The sequence below is a fragment of the Protopterus annectens genome, chromosome 5.part0, assembly GCF_019279795.1.
Source record: "Protopterus annectens isolate FY-2018-M chromosome 5.part0, PAN1.0, whole genome shotgun sequence".
Lineage (NCBI taxonomy): Eukaryota > Metazoa > Chordata > Ceratodontiformes > Protopteridae > Protopterus > Protopterus annectens.
This window is the reverse complement of record NC_056735.1, coordinates 694993997-695013651: the sequence shown is the minus strand read 5'-3', so window position 1 is coordinate 695013651 and position 19655 is coordinate 694993997. Positions and strand designations below refer to the sequence as shown.

General features: G+C 36.4%; 1 protein-coding gene across 3 annotated transcripts in view; it reads left to right on the top strand.

Annotated features, from left to right (window-relative positions):
* The window catches only part of FRMPD4 (FERM and PDZ domain containing 4), a 1947279-nt gene that overhangs the window by 1425630 nt on the left and 501994 nt on the right, over nucleotides 1–19655 (top strand). For all 3 annotated transcript variants that reach the window (XM_044072543.1, XM_044072542.1, XM_044072544.1), the window contains exon 6: nucleotides 11147–11251. In XM_044072543.1, coding sequence (XP_043928478.1) covers nucleotides 11147–11251 — 105 coding nt within the window. The remainder of the gene's footprint in view (nucleotides 1–11146; nucleotides 11252–19655) is intronic.

Sequence of the window (19655 nt, the reverse complement as noted above, 5' to 3'; positions counted from 1 at the left end):
AGATTTATGTATTTAATTTTAAAAAGAGAATGGGGCTTGCAGTTATGTGTTTTGTTACACAAACTTTGATAAGGGCACTAGCACTTTAAAACCCGATTGTGGGTTAATCAATTAATTAATTGTGTTACTTGTTTTCAAAGCTAGTTAATCTAATTAAGAGAAACAATTCTTAATTGAGAAGAGTATTTAAACTGAGGCACATCACACATACCTTTGTCTTGATAAAGCCTGATATTGATCAGGCGAAAGCGCTTGATTTTAAGTATTCCTGTAGTGTTTCGTTTTGTAAAATAAAGAAGAGGATTATTTGGCAGCCGTTTTTGTCGTGGATTACTGTACCCTGGACAAACTAGTCAACACTCCCATCAGAGTTGACAACATATTGGACCTGGTCATCACCAACATGGGCGACCAGTGTTCCACAACGGAGGTCAACTCCTCACTGGTTAGATCTGACCATAAACTAATCACTCTGGCTGTCCACATTATGCCACCACCCCCAGTCAAAGAAACCACTGTGAAAAACTTGTCAAAAACAAACTTCATGTTACTTAAGACCAAGGTGGGAAGTTTCAAAGCCCCCATGCTAAAGGATAACGCTGTCCAAGCTGCAAAATCCTTTACTAATGCACTCTATGGGCAACTACAAGAATGCATGGATTGTGCTATCCCAAACAAAACCAAGACTCACTCCCCCAAGAAAGAAAAGGAAACCAGTCTGCTGGACCACTGCCACAAACAAGCTACACAATAGAAGGAGGAAACTAGTAAAGAAAAGAGTAAAATTCCAAGAAGGGAAGACATCCCTGATCAGTATCAGCAAGAAACTATTTTCCCTCATAAAATCATCCAAGGCTAGCTTCGAAAGAAAAATTGCCATGGACTCCAAAGATAACCACAAGGCATTATTTAGCTATGTCAAGAATCTAAGTGGTAATTCTCAGATCTGCTCTGAGTTAGTGCAGAATGGCACAATATACACTGAACCGACCGATATAGCCAACATCCTGGCAGACAGGTTCAGTGTGCAAACTTCACCCCCCTCTCACCCTCAAAAGGGCCCATAACTATACCAGAAGAATGTAGTGCCCCTGAAATCACAGACACTCATGTTAAAACAGCCCTCGCCAAAGCCAAAAACACAGCATCAATGGGACCAGACAGTGTCCCAGGCTGCATCCTATACGAGCTCAAAGATGAACTAACCCCTTACCTAAACACACTGTTTAAACTTAGCCTCGCCACAGGCTATGTGCCCTCAGAGTAGCACACAGCGATGGTTATTTCACTCCACAAAGGCAGAGCCACAACAGACCCCTGGAACTATCACCCTATAAGCCTGACTAGCGTGGTCTGCAAAGCTATGGAGTGCATCATCATGGATCTCATTAACAGAGACATTGGAAACCTCCAAACACTGGACCCTACCCAGTTCAGCTTTGTTAAGGGGAGATCATGCTTTCTAAACCTGGTGGACTTCTTTGAGACAGTTAAAAAGGCTATAGATGAGGGAAATGTGGTCCAGAGAGCCTGCCTAGACCTCGCTAAGGCCTTCAACACCATTCCTCACTCAGGTATTATAGACAAGCTCACCAGCCTGAACATAAACCCCCACGACATGAGATGGGTTGCCAACTGGCTCACGGAAAGGACCCACATGTTAAGAGTCGTGGGAGCTAGGTCTGACTCTAAACCAGTTACAAGTGGCATTCCCCAGGGCTCAGTCCTAGGACCCCTGCTGTCCGGCATATACTTCTCAGAGGTACAGGCAAGCATAGGAGGGCTATGGCTGACCAGGTTCGCAGATGACTACAAACTAGGGGCTAAGAGTGACTTTCCGGCTGACACAGGCATCCTCCAAAAGGGTTTCACTGAGACAGATACCTGGTGTCAAAACCATGGCCTCAAGCTAAATGCCAAAAAGTGCATAGTCATTCCCTTTGGAAAAAACAAAGTATCCACAAACTACCACATAGGTGGTAGCCCCCTAAATACGGAAGACATAATAAGGGATCTGGGGACCCAAGTAGATTGTAACATCTCCTTTGATAATCACATTGCCACACTGGTTAGAACATCCTTCTATGTGGCCCACCTAATCACAAAAGGGTTTGCATCCAGATCAAAAGAAGTCATTGGGCCCCTCTATGCATCACTCATCAGACCCATCATAGAGTCCAATGCCCCATTTGGGATGTACCTTACAAGACACCTGCAATAACTGGAAAGACCACAGATGTTCCTCACCAAGAGGATCACTGGCCTTAAGCACATGCCCTATGCAGCTCGACTGAAGAAACTCCAGCTGTACTCGGTTGCATACCGCCTACTTAGAGGTGATCTCTGCTTGACATACAAGGCCATGTCCAACCCAGAATTGATGGACATGCTCCACCTAAAGAAAACCATATCCCCTCAAGCCACATGCTCCGGGGATCTAAACCTCACCACAACAATAATTAGGACGTGCTGGAGGGATAGATTCATGTCCCAGAGACTCCCCATGCTCTGGAACAAGATTCCAATTTACATTAGGCAGAGCTGTTCGTTAACCCTCTTCAAGAGAAACCTTGATAAGTGGATGGGAAACAGAAAGTTTACCCCAGGGATCACTTCAATGGCTCTGCTGGACAGTGGCACAGGGAACTAATCTAAGGGGGCGGCGAAATCTAACACATTCTGGCTAGGCATATAAATGCCTTTTGGCAGATAGCCTAGTACCTACCTATGAACCTAGGGAAAAAAAGCTAGATGGGGGAAGAAAGGGTTAAATAAGAAAGTAGGATGATTGGGAGGAAATGAGGTAAGTATAGGGAAGGGCTTAATGGGTTTTATGAGAATGTAACTGGGTATAGAATCATATTTTGGCGAGAACTTCCTTCCCTCCCTTCCTGCTTAGAACACTGGGGATTGTGTGGTTATGTGTTTGGGAGGTGGAGAAGAGGGGGCAGACTTGTCCCTCTTCTGTTCACCCTCGGGTGTTGGATGTTCATTTCAATGAACTGGGAAATGCAATTGAATAGTTGGACGCTGCTTGATAAGTAAAAGTAAGCAATCGGAGGTAAGGACGATGCTTACTTAGTTGGATGGTTAATTCAATAAATGGGAAATGAAAATGAGCAGTCGGTTGCTGCTTGATAAGAAAATCAGTGAGCAGGGTTAAGGACACTGCTTATCTGATCAGGGTGAGCAGGGTCACACTGCCATAGTTAACAGTTATATGGATGTTTATGCTGTGATTAATAAATTAAAATATTAGTTAATAAACGTATGTTTATGGAATTTTAATAAACATCATCAAATATCATTTGGTGTGATGTGTGTTTATTGAAGGGGACTGGGACAATACTGTTTTAGGCTATCAGCAGTGATTTTATATCAAGACATGTGTTAGACCTATGGGCATAAATCCAGCAAACATGGATAAAAACTAGTTTGTAAGCAAAAACGAACTATGAAAATGGTGGTGTTTAACTGGTTCTCTTTGCTGTATTACATCTAGCTATGGGACATTCATGGCCACCAATTGCTAAAGTAATGGTGACAAAAGCACACCTCACTGTGTTATCTCAACAAATTCTAGAAAAAGGTTATGTTTCAGATCAATGGAAAGCTGCTGTTGTAGTGGACATTCTTAAAAGTGGAATAGAAATAAAGCAAAAACTGCATACCTATTACTTCAATGACTATTATGTTTTAAGAAGTTTTATTAGAATTATTGCCACCTTCACTTAAGCAAATAGTTCAATTATCACAATATGGATTTAGGAGCAGATACTCTTGCTTCTAAAAAGTTATTTTACTTTCATAATAGTTTGATATAATTAGTTAACAAAGGCCTCACTGCAGTTTATGTGGATTTGACAAAGGCCTTTGATAGAGTACCATACTGGATATGCTACCAATTTAACATTTTTAAAGGTTAATCTGAACATTGTAGAATGGATAGCAAACTAGCCATTGAATAGAAATTATAAACCAAGATGTTTCACGGGGCTCAGTGTTGGCCATTTCTTTTTAATATAGTTACAGCTGCTCAGTTAATGATAATGTTTGGGCAAACAAGCTTGCAGGTGAACAAAAATAATTAAGATTTGCCACACTTTGTAGTCTAATGAGAATGGAGAAATAACCTAGCCATTTCTAGGCCTCTGACTTTTCCCCTGCAGAAGCATAGATGTTTTTTTTTTTAATTCTGACTTTTCGGAAACTCAATCATATGGTCTCAACCATATGAATTTTGTGTTTCCAAAACCTTGATGAAATAATATAAATTCAACCAAACATATAGACCTGCTTGTGCTGAGCATATAAATAGTAACCTACATTCATTACAAAACCCCCTAACCATAAGCTAAGAAACAAGTACCCTCTGCAACCTAATAAACACACAGCACAGAAAACACCCACAATGAAATATACATCCAAGATTGTCAAAACCATGGATTAAAACCAATTGCCAAGGAATGTAAATCCTTCAGCAAACATGATTTCCCTTGTAACTATCAGAGTGAACATATCCCAATGAAAGTTGATCCTGCAGTTAGGGATTTGGGAACATATGCAAGCAATGAACTATCTTCTGAACATCATGCATCCACGATTGTAAGGATGTCCCTTTTCATTACACAGCTATTATCTCATGGTATGGATCCATGTTCATAGATGTAATCATTCCACAATATTCGGTCTTAATTAGGTTGATCATTGACTATAATTCTTCTTTTAGTAAGCACTTATACAAACACATGTCACAACTGGAAAGATTGAAATGCTTTATCATTAAAAAAAAAATACCTAAACCACAAAAACTATGCATTACCATCTCAAACTCCTGTACATCTTTTTGAAATCATACAGGCTGCTATAAAGCAACCTCTGCCTTGTGTACAGATCTTCAACAGGCCCTATTCTGCCTGACATATCACACATTCACAATACTAATATGAGCATGAGCTCCTGCTTAATAGATCCCAATCTTTTTTTGCATCATAAATAGGACATGGAGGGATGAGTATGTATGAAAGAGAAAACTCCTTCTATGGAACCATCTTCCACTGCACATAAAGCAAAGTATATGTCTTACACTATTCAAAAATGGATGTGAAACCACAAATTCACCCCTTGCTTAGCACACATAGCACTCATTTTATTTTATTTATCCTTTGTTTACTGGATTACTCACACTAGGCTAGTAGCCTCTTTTTCAGGAGACACCAATGTGATATTTATACTTTTAGGAAACATTTGACCAGGGCATTAGGGAACTTCCCCTAATCAGAAACCTGGAGGTAATGAGAGAGCATGCACATCCCATACATAGCACAGCACTGGCTGGGAGGACATACCATGATGTGGAAATAATGGCAGAAAGCATGGAGGTGAATTTCAGGGCTGTGTAGAGTTCTAATAGAGATATGGAGGGATCACAACCTGTTTGCTAAAACTGAAAAAGAGGACTCAATGAGTAAGTCTTTTGTGATCACAACCCTCCAGTTGGGAGGGCTGTGTGATGATAGATTAAAGGAAATGTTGATGCAGAGTGAGCCCGAAAATGGAGATGTTTTGTGGGGTGATATTAAGAATAAAATATGAAAGGAAGAAGCAGAATCAATCTTAACAAGAAAGAGTGGTATAGCAGAAAGGATTTCTTATGCAGAAGGATTCCTTATGCATAAAAGGTAAAGAAATGCTCCAGGGAAATAACAGAAAAGAAGTGGAAAGCTGAATATAAAGTGAAGCAGAAGTATGTGGTGAGAATTCAAAATAAGGAAAAACAAGAAGTGGATAAGTATGAAATTTGTGATAACTTAATGGTTCATTTTGGTTTAAAAGCCCGAGAGGTAAGAGGTTTTATTCTTATAAACAAAAAGACGTTTTGTGACATTATATTTTAGGCTGTTTATTCAAATGGAAATTTTCTTAGAGATTATGAAAAAAGAAGGACTGCAATCCCTTGAACTTATATGTAATAAAAATTTAACTGAGAAACAAAGAAGATTCATGTACAATTTCAAAAGCAAGTAGACTGAGAGAGTTTAAAAGGGCATTTGAAATGTTTATGTAAAGAATTGTTGGACATTACAAACATTTATGATAAAAGGGTTTATGGACTGATGGACGGAAATATAATATTGTGTTGAATAAAAAAGTACAAAATTATACATATTCCAAGCATGATAAATGTTGAAGGAAATAAGTGTGTAGTAAAATATTGGGGACAATCCAAAACACATTTCTTTTGTGGAAAAGTGGAGCATGCAATAAATAATTGTGATAAAAAGAAATGTTACAGTTGTTGGGAGTTATGTCATAATGCAAAATAATGTGAATTGAAAAGTTGTAAATGTAATGAAATTGGGCATTTATGGGTGGACTGTAGGACTGAAAATGAAGAAAGAGAAGAAAAAGAAGAAGAAGAAAAAATACAAAGAAAAGAAATGGTAGAAGTGGTGGAATTAGAAGAAATGTTAGATAAAGAAGATAGAGAAAGTAGAGATAAGAAATAAGGAATGGAGGAATGTTATAAAATAAATGATGAAGAAGATATAAATTGTGAAGTAGTAGAAGGAAAAAGAAGAATCAGTAAAATGATAGAAGATAGAAAAAGAACATTTAAAGGAATAGGCATAAAATAAAAAGGAAGGAAATGGATGAGAAATAAAATATAATTATAATCTATAGAAAGTTAAGGGAGGATACTTTCAATGAGTGTGAATAGAATTAAAATATAGTAAGAAGGATAAGGATTTTGGAATGTGTAATAAATGTAACTTAGGTGTAATTGTGCTAGAAGATACAAGATTCTAAGTAAAAAAGATTACAAACAGAAAATTTATGGGAGAAATATAATTTGGAAATTGGGAAGCTATAGCTGCTCTATAATAGGAATTCTTTCTAGAAATACAGTAAAATATTATATATAACTTTAGTAAGAATGGTAAGATTAACTGTTGTGGACTTAAAAAGAGAAGAGCAAGTATATACAATTATAGCATTATATGCCTGTATTACTGCAAAGAAAGAAGAAGTTTATTTCATCAAATTCTACATTATGTAGAAGTAAGTATGAATACTATATTGACAGGATACTTCAATTGTGACTTAACAGGCAAATGTAAAAAAAAAGGAAATGATGTAAGAAAACTATCAGAAGTTATGAGATGTGGTAAATCAACACCCAGACATAAAGAATTAATGGACTTACAGAAGAGGTACCTACAGACTGGAAATAGAATGTTTTATAATATCAGAAGGACTAATCATAAGGGAAAGAGAAATGGCTGAAACAGATTTTTGGATAATTTAGCAGTATGGTTAGAGACAGATGAAATAAGGAATGTGTATATATGCCATATGTATGCATATTCCACTTAATTTTACTCTCATGTAATGTATTGTAATGTGGAGCTTTTCTCCCAGGGCCTCCGCTGAAAATGGACCCATGTCCAGATGGACTTTCCCGGTAAACAAATGTAAAATAAATAAATAAAAAAAAATATAAAAATAGGTAAAGTAATAAAAGAGTTAAATAAAAATGGGGTAAAGAAGGGAAAATATTAATAATGCAGTTATGGAGATATCATATTATGATGAGAACATTCTATAAATATTAAAAACAAACTTCCAGAACTAGTAAAACAAAAAAGGCAAACCAGGAACAACTGCAGACCACCGATTTATTTATTCACCAAAATTGTACTAAGCGCTTTCACCCATACACATCAGGGCATCTTCAGAGTACTGACAATCCTTGTGTTGAACCTCTTTTTAAATCCTTATGTAAATTAGATAATTGAACAATTAAACAATTAAACAAATTATTACCTACGCAGCTAAAAATTCTTCATTTAAAAGGTACAATCAGCAATATTTACATCAAAAATGAACATAAACAGCCACTTGTGCAAACTTGTTAATTTGTAAATGTAATAAAACCTTCTTATCAAAAACTATGTATATGTAATACCAATAAATAAAAGTAAAAATACATATATAAATATCTAGATAATAGCATACATCTAAATAATTATTAAAAATAAATAATTGTTATCCTGGCTGTTTATGTTCATTTTTGATGTAAATATTGCTGATTGTACCTTTTAAATGAAGGAATTTTTAGCTGCGTAGGTAATAATTTGTTTAATTGTTTAATTGTTCAATTATCTAATTTACATAAGGATTTAAATAGAGGTTCAACAAAAGGATTGTCAGTACTCCGAAGATGCCCTGATGTGTGTGGGTGAAAGCACTTAGTACAATTCTATAAATATTGGCCTGAGTGGTGTATGAATTTTAAGAATATATATAAAAAATGTTATTTACAGTGGTTATATGATGTCAGAGAAGTGGGTAAAGAAAAGTATAAAAGAGTGCATAAAGATTATTGGAACATTTAGAAAATAATGATAAAGTATCATCCAAAAGATCTACAAAAATCAATAGTCTAGGAAGAACCTAAGAGCCTATGAAACTAAGACAGAAGCTCCTATTACAAATGTGTTGTAACAGCAAATACATCAGGAGAATTTGGATTTGCTATATACATGTCCAAGAATAGTAAAATTATATTTAAGACATCAAAATGTCTAGTATTCCACATTGGGTTTTTGAATAAGAAATGTTCTTATTCTGTGAACAGTCATCTCTTACCAATGTCCACCTATGTTAATGGGTTCCCTATTATGAAATCGCAGACGTAGTTTGTCTAATGCATCTTGATTGAACAGAAAAGAGTGAAAAAACAAAATAGCAAAGTGGCTTTTCAGTGAATTCTTTCCCTGGGAAAGAAATCACTCGGCCGCTTTTGTTACTTTGGCATTTTTGGCACTGTAGTGTGATCTCAGAGTTGGTATATTTAAGTAGGGGGGTGGGGGGTAAAGCTCTCCCACGTGTGGGGGGTGGGGGTGAAGCCCCCCAAATTATGAAATGTTTTAAAGTTTTGTTTTTTTTTTTATTTTGGAACAGCAATTTTTTTTCCCTTGGAAAAAAATCGCTGTTCTGAGGTTTTGAAGTTGTAAGCTTTCGCTTACATGGGGTTGATTAATTACTGATCACTTTTGTAAGCATGTGATAATATAATATAGACCCATGCTAATGACCTAGGATTTTTCATTGATACTAGTCTCAAGTTTGAAAATAATGTAAGTACTATAATTCAGAGATGTTAGTCAAAATTTATGTGTTGTCCAGTTAAGGTCACTGGCCACAAGTGATTATTTTCAAAGTGATCTATGAATGTTTTCTGGTTACAGAGTAACACAAGTTCACAAAAGATGTGGAAGGAATCAAATTCTGTACCTTTGGCAGCAGGAAACAATTTGTTAACAGCTCAAAGCCTTCATCATCTGTACAAACTGCCAGACAATTTTGAATATTATCAGTAAGACGGATATTTTAAAACATCACATTTAAAATCCCTTGAAGTGCTGTTAACCTTATGCAAGTCATTTATAAGACCACAAACTTGAACATGATAGGTCATGTTATGTTTGTAGCTGTTAATTGCCCATTAACAAGAAAAAATCCAGATATCCTGTACCAGGAAGGTTGAGTCCCGTAAGAATTTGAACTTTAAAGTTACACTCAGTTCATTACCATTTGATCAGGAATGATCCTATAATGGCATACAAGTTCTTGCATGATGAAAGTCTAGTGTCAGCATTGAGGGTAATATTTAACAGCCATAGTATGACTTTCAGGAATAAAAATAAATTAGTGTAGGTAATCAATTCTTAAATAAGCATGATTTTTTTAAGACAGCTATAGTCAGCAATTTACTTCCACTTTCAAAGAGGCTGTTAGAGATTCTACACATTTTTAAGATTTAGTTTGTTGCAAGGCTTGGTAGCAGAGTTATTCTGATTCTATCATTCTTTTGAGATACAAACTGCTTGCTGGCCCTTTGAGTGTTGAGCTTGTTAAACCAATATATTGTAACATTACAACATCCCTAACGGTTTGCTTTTAGTTGTTGTAAAACTGCCTTTTCAAAGCAGTGACAAAGTCATACCACTTACAAATCCAATCATTTCAAAACAGTGGTTGCTTGGATCTTTTATGCAGAAGCCCTGTTAGTTAGTTAGTTAGTTAGTTAGTTAGTTAGTTAGTTAGTTAGTTAGTTAGTTAGTTAGTTAGTTAGTTAGTTTAGAACTATGACACCTTAGATTTCTTTTTACAAAAGGTCCAAGTTGGCTAGTGTGCATAGCAACTAGATAGCCTGTCGTTTTAGAATTTGACAAGTCCATTTAAACACCCTCATTATGAAATGTGGAATGCTGCATGTACTGTTGTACTTTTGTCAGACCAGAAAACATGACAGCTCTTTATAGTTTTTGCTTTTCCATACTATTGCCTATGAAATTTTTACTTTACACTTCTTCACTTTTATTATTTAGTACTTTGTCCTGATGTCAACTATATATTGTATGCTTAGGGCTAGAAATTAAATATCTATTGTATCATTGTCCTGTTATCATATGCTGCACAAATGTCTTACTTCTGGTCATGTGCAACTTATCTACTTGTTGTTCTATCATTTCATTATTATACTAATACCTTTGCTTGTTTGTTTGTTTTAAACAGATGTTTTAAAAAGTGAATTTAAGCAAAGTCTGGCAGTTTGGACAGAGGGTTAAGGCTGAAAGCTATAGCTCTTGTGATACAGGGTTTGGTTTCATTATCCTTGACAGGGTCTGTGAAGCAAGTGGGAATTTTGGCAAGACTCCTTGAAGGTCCTCTAAACTGCAAGCCTAGCAACTACCTATGAACTTAGAAGTATTACCTAACTAATGCATAACATGTGTTGGACAATGCTGATGAAATATCATTTGTATTGAGATATACTAAAGATGAGAATTTAGCAAGGCATATATCCTTTCTTACAAGCTTTGCAAACTATATAACTAAAGTAACATTTTCCCGTGCTGTATTAAATAATTTGCAATATTCAGATGATAAACCTTTAAACATGTTTAATTAGATGTGTATTGCTTGTGTTAAAGAAACAATACTTTAAAATACTTCCGTTTAGCTCTACATCAGACTTGGTATGACATGCAACACAACTGAAAACAAAATGTTAATGATGGAATACATCATACATGAATTTTTCATTTCAAGACCTATTTACAACTTCTTTTTTCAGTCCCCCAAATCAGCTTTCATAAGTGCTGCAAAAAAAGCAAGATTGAAGTCAAATCCAGTTAAAGTGCGTTTCTCAGAGGAAGTCATTATTAACGGCCAAGTTTCGGTAAGTACATTTTTTTTAAATCATTTAATCTAACTGTTAATTTGTATTTAATATAAATGCACCTTAAGCAGAGTTGTAGTAAATTTTATTTTGAAAAATGAAAAGTTAGAAATATCAACACTGAAGGAATAAGATGACATCTTCTTAATTTTATCACACATTCCATAGTGCTGTTTTCTTAAGCAAGTTACTCGCATATAAAATCTATTGCAAAGCAAGCTTAAGTACATTGTCAGTTTCCTAATACATGAAAGCCAGCTCAGTTTTTCAGTACAAGTGACTGCTCCAGTAATTTAATTGCCTCCATCAAATTGTAATCATTGGGAAACTTTGTACATCCATTAATGTGAATCAGTAAAACAATTACACTTCCATACCATGTAACCTGAAAGATCTCTTTCCGCTTTGTTTTCTCACAAAAAAAGAGATCAAGAATGTAAAAAAATGTTTGGCACTGGTTGACTATATTATTAAAGGATGAATGCTAGCTGCATTGCAATTAAGTGTTATAAAACTAATCACCTCCTTTACTTAGACTGCACCGTTACTTGGGAAAGTAGTTAAAGAACTGCAAATGTGATAAACAGTTTAACTCATACTTCAGAGATATGCAGACATCCACAATTGAGGATTGGGGGATAGCATAATGGTTAAGGTGTTTACCTTGCAGACACAAAGTACAGGAGTTGACTCTCACCTTTAGGAAGCATGGCTAGATTCAAAAAAGACCCCCATGTGGTCATTAGCTAGTAATTACCTGTGAACCTATGAACAATCCAGTATACTTCAAGTTGTGCCTGATTATGTGACACACATGTATAGTACTGAAGGATGTTGCCACTTTACCTCATGATAACTTTCAGTGCTTTCCATGGAGCGGTGTTATGATTTGGAATGAGACATAATCATGCCAGAATTTGATAGAGAATGATGCTTAGTAAATATAGGTATTGCCCCCTGAGTAGTTGGTATGGGATATGCTTTTATTTGGATGTGGCAATTAAATAAAAAATACGTAATGCTGTATGATTTGAAACAATGGCTTGAGAATGAAATATATATTGCAATGATAGACTCTTATAAAATTATTTTTAAGAAAGGTGACAGTTTTTTTTTTTTTTTTTTTTGTAATACCTATTTACAAAACATGCCATGATTTTACAGCTGACAGTTATGAACTTGTTATCCTGCCCTTGGGTTTATAGCCTGCAAGGTGAACAAGTCCGGGAGAAGTTGCTCCTAATTATAAAGAATTTGTCTATTTGACTGACCCCAGGCTTGAAATTGTTAAGTTGTTTTTTTCCGATATTCACAAAGTTCTGTTAGCTTAATTACCAGAGTTGGGATGTTTTGCTGGCTTATGGGCTTGGTCCCATTTTTTTTGTTATGCATTCTGTCAATGTGTTTCTCTTTGATCCGTTTGCTAGTTATTGATTGTTTTTCAGACAGGATGCATATGGGGTGAGGAGTCAAACAGGCTGAACTTTGACTGGTTATATATTTTTTTTGCATATGAATGTAGTTAACATAGTGTTAAGTTTAGAATTACATCACACTTGATGATGTATGGCTCATGATATTTGTTTCCCTCATTTGTTGATTATGGTGATGATGTTGGTTTGAAAGTTAGGAAAGGATTACAACCAGTACAGCTGAGCTACTTAAAATTCTTAAGTTACACTTATTGCAAATATGGCTCTATCTTAGTAGTGATTCACATAAACATTTGGGAGGATGGCATGGTAGGAAGGATATTTTTTACTGGACAGTTTCTTAAAATATTTTGTTTCATACTGGGATGGAGTTTATATGTCTCAGTATAATAAACTGAATTGCTGCTTTGTGTGTGGAGTGCAGCTATATTTGGTAGTATTTATAGATTGTGTTTCCAAAACAGGGTCTATCTTATCAATGAGGCCATGGTCAGAGTGCTGAGCCAGTTTGCTAGGGTCAATATATTAACAGCTCAACAGGAAAAAACTGCCTACTATTTTTTTTTAACTGTTTCAGGGTTACCCATTTTAACCACTAATCAAGTACAATGCTCCCGTCTGTATGTACCTCACTAGACACCTGCAGCAACTGGAGAGACCACAGAGTTTTCTACCTAAGAGTATCCAGGGCCTCCAACACATGACTTGCATGAAAACACTAAAAGCCCTGTCACTGTACTCTGTATCATACAGGCTACTGAGAGGTGATCTACGACTGGCCTACAGAGCAGTCTTGGACACTACCCTAATGGAACTGCTGCACATCTGCAAATCAAATGAGACAAGAATAACACACTGCAGAGATCTCAACCTAGATTGTAACATCAACAGAACATGCTGGAGAGACAGATATGTCTCCCAGCAATTACTGCTCCTCTGGAATAAGATCCCACTTCATGTAAAGCAGAGCTACTCAATGACCTTATTCAAGTGCAACCTTAACAACTGGATGGGTGGCCTTAAATTCATCCCAGGGGTGGAATTTTTGCCCTCCTGGACAGGGGCAACCATTACTGATCACAGTATCGCTCTATTAACAATAACTTTCTAAACTTGGTCAATAAAGGTATTCGGGTTTTTACATGGCTAGGCCATTAGCCTAGTAACCTCCTATGAACATACGAGCCTATGAACTGTGTGAAAAAGTCTGTACTTTGGAAAGAGATCTCCAAAGGCAAATTATGGTGAATCTATTCAGGTGTTTTCCTTGTTTCTTTGAATTTGTTTGTTTGGTTTTATTTTCAACTTATGGGAGGGACCTAGGGAGAAAATCCCCCTGATTTTAGAATATATTAACACTACAACATCTTTTCTGAAATTTACGCATACTATAAAAGAAAATGACATCCCCTATTTGGACATTCTTCTCATTAAAGATTTCCAATATCAGAGATTTGTAGCAGAAATATTTAGAAAGGGAACATAGTCCAACTCTTTTCTTCATTTTTGACAGTTGTCACCCCTTTTCGGAAAAGCGTGCAGTTGTAAAGGGGCAATTTGTACATGCCGCATGCATGGTCACTTTATGGAAATACTTTGCTGCTGAATGTTACAAACTTAAGGATATGTTTTCCATTAGGGGGTATCCCTTACGGTTAATTGATAATATCATGAGTGAAGTTATGACTGAAAGGCGGCATGGGCATTTTGCACGATTCTAAGTTTACATCCCCCTGATCGTATCATCCAAGAGGCTTTTCACCAATTGGACATGACTGCACATACTTACAACAACCTGAATGTATCTACATCTGAAATGTTGAACTCTGGATACATGGAGGGTGTACACTTTGTCAATAAGCAACCTGTAAGTAAGCCCACTAATTATAAGTTTAGTTTTTCCACTACTTTTCCATGTGAAGCTCCCTTAATTAAAGAGATACTCAGTAAGAATTGGAACCTATTAATTGGTGAAAAAGAACTCTTGGATATTATAGGTGAAAAACCTGTCTGCATTTTCAGGAAGGGTGCCAACTTGAAGTATTTATATGACCACTCGTCTATGCCATGTACCAACCGGCAAATGTTCAAATGTGGGACATGTAAATTTTGTCCATACATTTTGGACGTCGGTGAGATTACTGTTAATAGCATCAAGGTCAAAATCCCTGGGAGAATTTGTTGTAGGACTGAAAGAGCGGTTTATTGTGCAATTTGTTCCAACTGCCCCTGTTTTTACGTCGGTAAAACTGAACGTAAATTTAAGAATAGGATTAGTGAACATGTGAGGAACATTAGAGATGGATGTGACTTTAATGCACTTGCAAAACATGTTAAGCTGAATGAGGGACATCACTTTAAGTTTATCATTTCAGAAGTGTATAAACCAGTGGAGAGGGGGGCAGCCTGGCCTTACCTTCTTGAAAGGTCCGAAGTGATTTGGCAAGTACGACTTGACACTGTGCATTGGCCAGATCTGAATGATAGTTTGTCAGTTAGTAGCCTATTAAAACTAAAGGCACTTAAATGATGAACATATCCATTATAACTAACAATTTATTGTTATTATTTATGGTTACTTATTCTTCATCATTACTTTAAATTTTATATGTGTCAGGCACACACACACATATATATATATATATATATATATATATATATATATATATATATATATATTCATAAATTCTTCAAATTACTGTTTTTACAGTATGGAATGTTGTGTAGACTGAAATTTATGTCACAATGATTTTTAAGTTTTTACTACTATCTGTTGTCTCATTACTTTTGCAATGATGTTCTGACAGTGGTGTGTCATCTTACCTTTTTGAGTACTATTTTTATTTTTGACTTTCAAATAGTACCTTTATATGGCATTCTTACATGCTCTTTTTATGTAGTTTTACATTTTGTATATTTTTTGTTTCAGTTCATGAGGCTGCTTTTTTGCTGTGATTTCAGATCACTATGAAGTGTTTTTACACATATATCACTTTAAACCTACAAGGGAAGTGATGTCATTTGTTTGAAACTATTTATTCTGATTTTTGTTTTTTTAATTTGTATCTGATGAAGTTCATTATTATTGGAGGATGTAAAAAAGCACTTGCACCTGTGAATTAAATAAACGACCTTGCGTGGATCTATAGCCTTCGGTCTGCTATTTGTGCCAGCCTTTGTTCAGTTTTTAGTGCTCTTTCTGGTTTGGAGAGATTGTAGTACAAGGTGCATTAATTAAATTGGGGCTGGTAATCAGCTTTTGTGTAAAAGTGAAGAAGTTGGATATGCTGGAGCTCTGGAAGAATTGTCTTTTCATCTGAGTATGTTTTCAATTTTAGGCATTGGTTTTGGGGATAAATCATTAGCCAAATATCAGTGGGATGAGACTTTGTTTAAACTGTGAATGGCATAACAAAAATGGAAAATGTTTCCTATGGGATATGTTGTTAACATTTTTTCTGCTATGTATGTATCTGACATGGGTCTGTTTACTTTCCAGAAGTGTAGAAACACCTTATACACATTCATCTGTCCAGTCCCTGTCTTTGAACTCTTCATTCCTTTTCTCTACTTTAGGAAATTCATCAGCAGTCTCTAGTGATTAACTGATAATGAAGTCCATTTGTTCTGGACAAAGAATCTATGTCAATGCCAGTCCTAACCTAGCAGTATCATCCTCACTAACAATTGAACATCAGCATTACAAAAAACATTGATCAAAAGTTTGCTGGCTCTTTGGGATCCATTTTCGCTTTTGCAACAAAATAATTGTGGCCTGTCCTGTTGTATTTAAAACTCTGGTCACTTTTAAAAACATATTAAATGGCATTGGCATTAACCCCCTTTTCCCCATCCATGCACGTTCTTCACCTCCCACCTGAATATATCTGCTAGAAGTAATTATCTCTCCCAGTCTCCCTTGTACATGCAGCATCCCCCTATCCTTACAATCCAGTGTCTGCCCCAACTTTTCTTCAAGAATATCATCACGTCTACACTTCTTTATATAATGTTCCCTAAATACTTCTCATATCTTTGCTGCCACAAACACTCTGTCCATCCTCACCCTTTAGCCCACATACCTGTGTCTTCGTCTTTCACTTGTTCAGTTTCCAAGACAAATATTTCCCTCTACCTTCGTTTTCTCACTCTCTACTGCCTCCTGTGACCGAACTCAGCCATAGTCTGCACCTCTTTATGATCTTTCCATGCATGCTTTAGTGCTCTTGCACCTCCCTTCATTTTCTTTCCATCATTCCCTTTTACCATTTGTTGCTCCACCATCTGTAAATCTCTCGCCATTGAACCAATCGACACTACCTGCTAATAATTCTACTATAACCCAGCCAATAACTATGCTGTCCATTCAGCCTTTATCTCATCCCAATCTTTTCTTCATTTCATGACCTTCGCACTTTTATTGTTATCAGCTACATTCATAAACAATGAATCTGCTCAGCTCCTTTCTGTTTAACTAAGTTCCAGCATGACAACCTGCTCACCTCCCTCCCCGCGTCATATTGTGCCACATCGCTATCATAATTACAAATTATCTGATAACCTCATTCTAATATACACACATCCTTACAATACCTAGCTGTAACCTAAGCTTTCTTCTACAGTAAAAGTAAAAAACCCCTCCAATCCCCATCCTGTTGTCCAGTATCAAACTACTGCTGCTTCAGCATACCTTCATTTAGCTCCCTCTGAGACTATATATGAACTTTGTTTGCCCCATGTAACTGATTTGGAGTTAGTTTGAGGAAAGGACTTTAATTTTATTTGAACCTATCTTCTCACTGTCTAGTTTTGCCTACCTGGCATTCCCCATATGAAACAACCTACCTTGCAAGCACCCTTCCCCCAAAATGTTCACAAACTCTGTCCAACCTCCCTTTAACAAAAATGTTTGCCTCCTTCACCCCACATTTCCAACAGAAAGTGTTCACCTACTTATGACCATGCCATTGCAGCTTTCCTACCTCTCTCTCTTCCACAGCTTAAAATTCCTGTAAAAATGCTGTACATCCTCATTCCTTACCATCCCACCCACCACTTTTTCCCTTTTAATGGGCTTATTGATTTACATTATATGACATACACAAGGCTAAACATTTATACACCATTACAAGTTCCACCAGCAGCAACTAATTACTTGTTCAGCTTTACAGCTAACACATATTGTCTTTACTTGCATTTTTGATTATAAAAGTCCTAACCACGGCATACTAACCATTCTTAAAACATACTTGGCAATGAGCTTTGTACTGGTGTACCTAATTTTAACAAAAACACACTAAGTCAATTGCAAATGGTCGGAAACATGGAAGTCAACACTGCACTATGTATCCACCGAGAAACAGCATTTGCTCATGCAATTTCAAACTAAAAAAATACAAAATAAAACTTTGGGTCTTACAGGAGAGCTTGACCCCCTGCAACTCCTACACCCCCTGATAATTATATATGCATACTGACTCCAAGACTGCACAATCCACAGAGAACCATTCCTAGGGATTGTCGATCTCAAACACCTGTCGAAAAACTGTATAGCTGATTATATGCAGTCAGCTAGACAGTTGTTAGCATCACATGCACTTGTGATTTGTACTGCCATATAAATATATATATATATATATATATATATATATATATATATATATATATAGTTTCACTTCATAATCTCGAAATGCTGAAATCTCGAATTTCAGCATTTCGAGACCATAAAGCTGAAACCGTACAAAACCATAACTTCACAAACCCGAAACCATAAACCAGAACAAACAGCAAACACCACACTCATGCACACACACACACACACACACACACACACACACACACACACACACACACACACACACACACACACACACGCACACACACACACACACACAAACATATACATATATACATAATATAGATCGATAGATAGATAGATAAAACAGGATATTGTTTTGATAAAGTCACACAGCAAATAAATGAAAGCATTCCAGGATAGGGGAAAAAATAATAAATAACAACAAAACTAAAACAGTCCACAGCTAATATCCCTTTTAATCAACACTTTGGAGACTAGCTTCCATATATTCACCACAGAAATTAAACACAAATTAACTTACTATACAAAATGATTCCCTTATAAACTCAGTATTACCTCTGCATATTGCCAAATTATCTGCAACCAAGAAAGCTTCATATCATTTTTTCATCTCCTTCTTGCACCACAGCTTTCACAACACTAGGGTCAATGTGCCTTCTGTCCAAAACAGGCCTGTTCTTACCATCTTTGTGATGGAGCAACCATCAGCATAACACCTAGACCTGTGAACTCTCCAGCCATCTCCACTGTGGTACTCCTAATTCTCTTCATCAGCTTCACATCACCATCACCATCCTTCATCAAAACCATTTACTTCTTTCTAGTTGCCTAATCCTTAACTTCACTCTCTCAATATCTTTTTAGTGGACAATAGTCCTTAATGAGATATGGAAAGCTTCAAAACCATCTCACTTCTGTCTTCTGTATGCGCACATAGGGTCTTCAAATAATTGTTCAGTTTTTCCTAATTCTGCTTCTTTCATATAATTCTCACTCTGATTCCTTCCCTGCACCACAACAAAATGCCAACCACCCTAGGCTCCATGAAGATCAAACACCATGTACCCTGCTGTTTTTGAACCCCACAATGCAGTCTTTTGATTTCCTCATGTGTAAGGCAGGACTGTACTCACCCCTGAAACATGACTGAGAAAGTAGCCTGGAACACCAGCTTTATCACAGCTCACATTTAACTCACTTGCCACATGACTTGATTCAGTCATCGCCTCTTCTTATATATTAGAGCAGAAAGATCTAACAGCACCTTAATCCTTTGGCTTGCTACAAACAGCTGTCTCATCAGTAATTCCTTGGCCTTATAATTGTGAAACATTTCAATGTGTCAGGGTCTTGCTGTGGTTTTGTGCAGGTG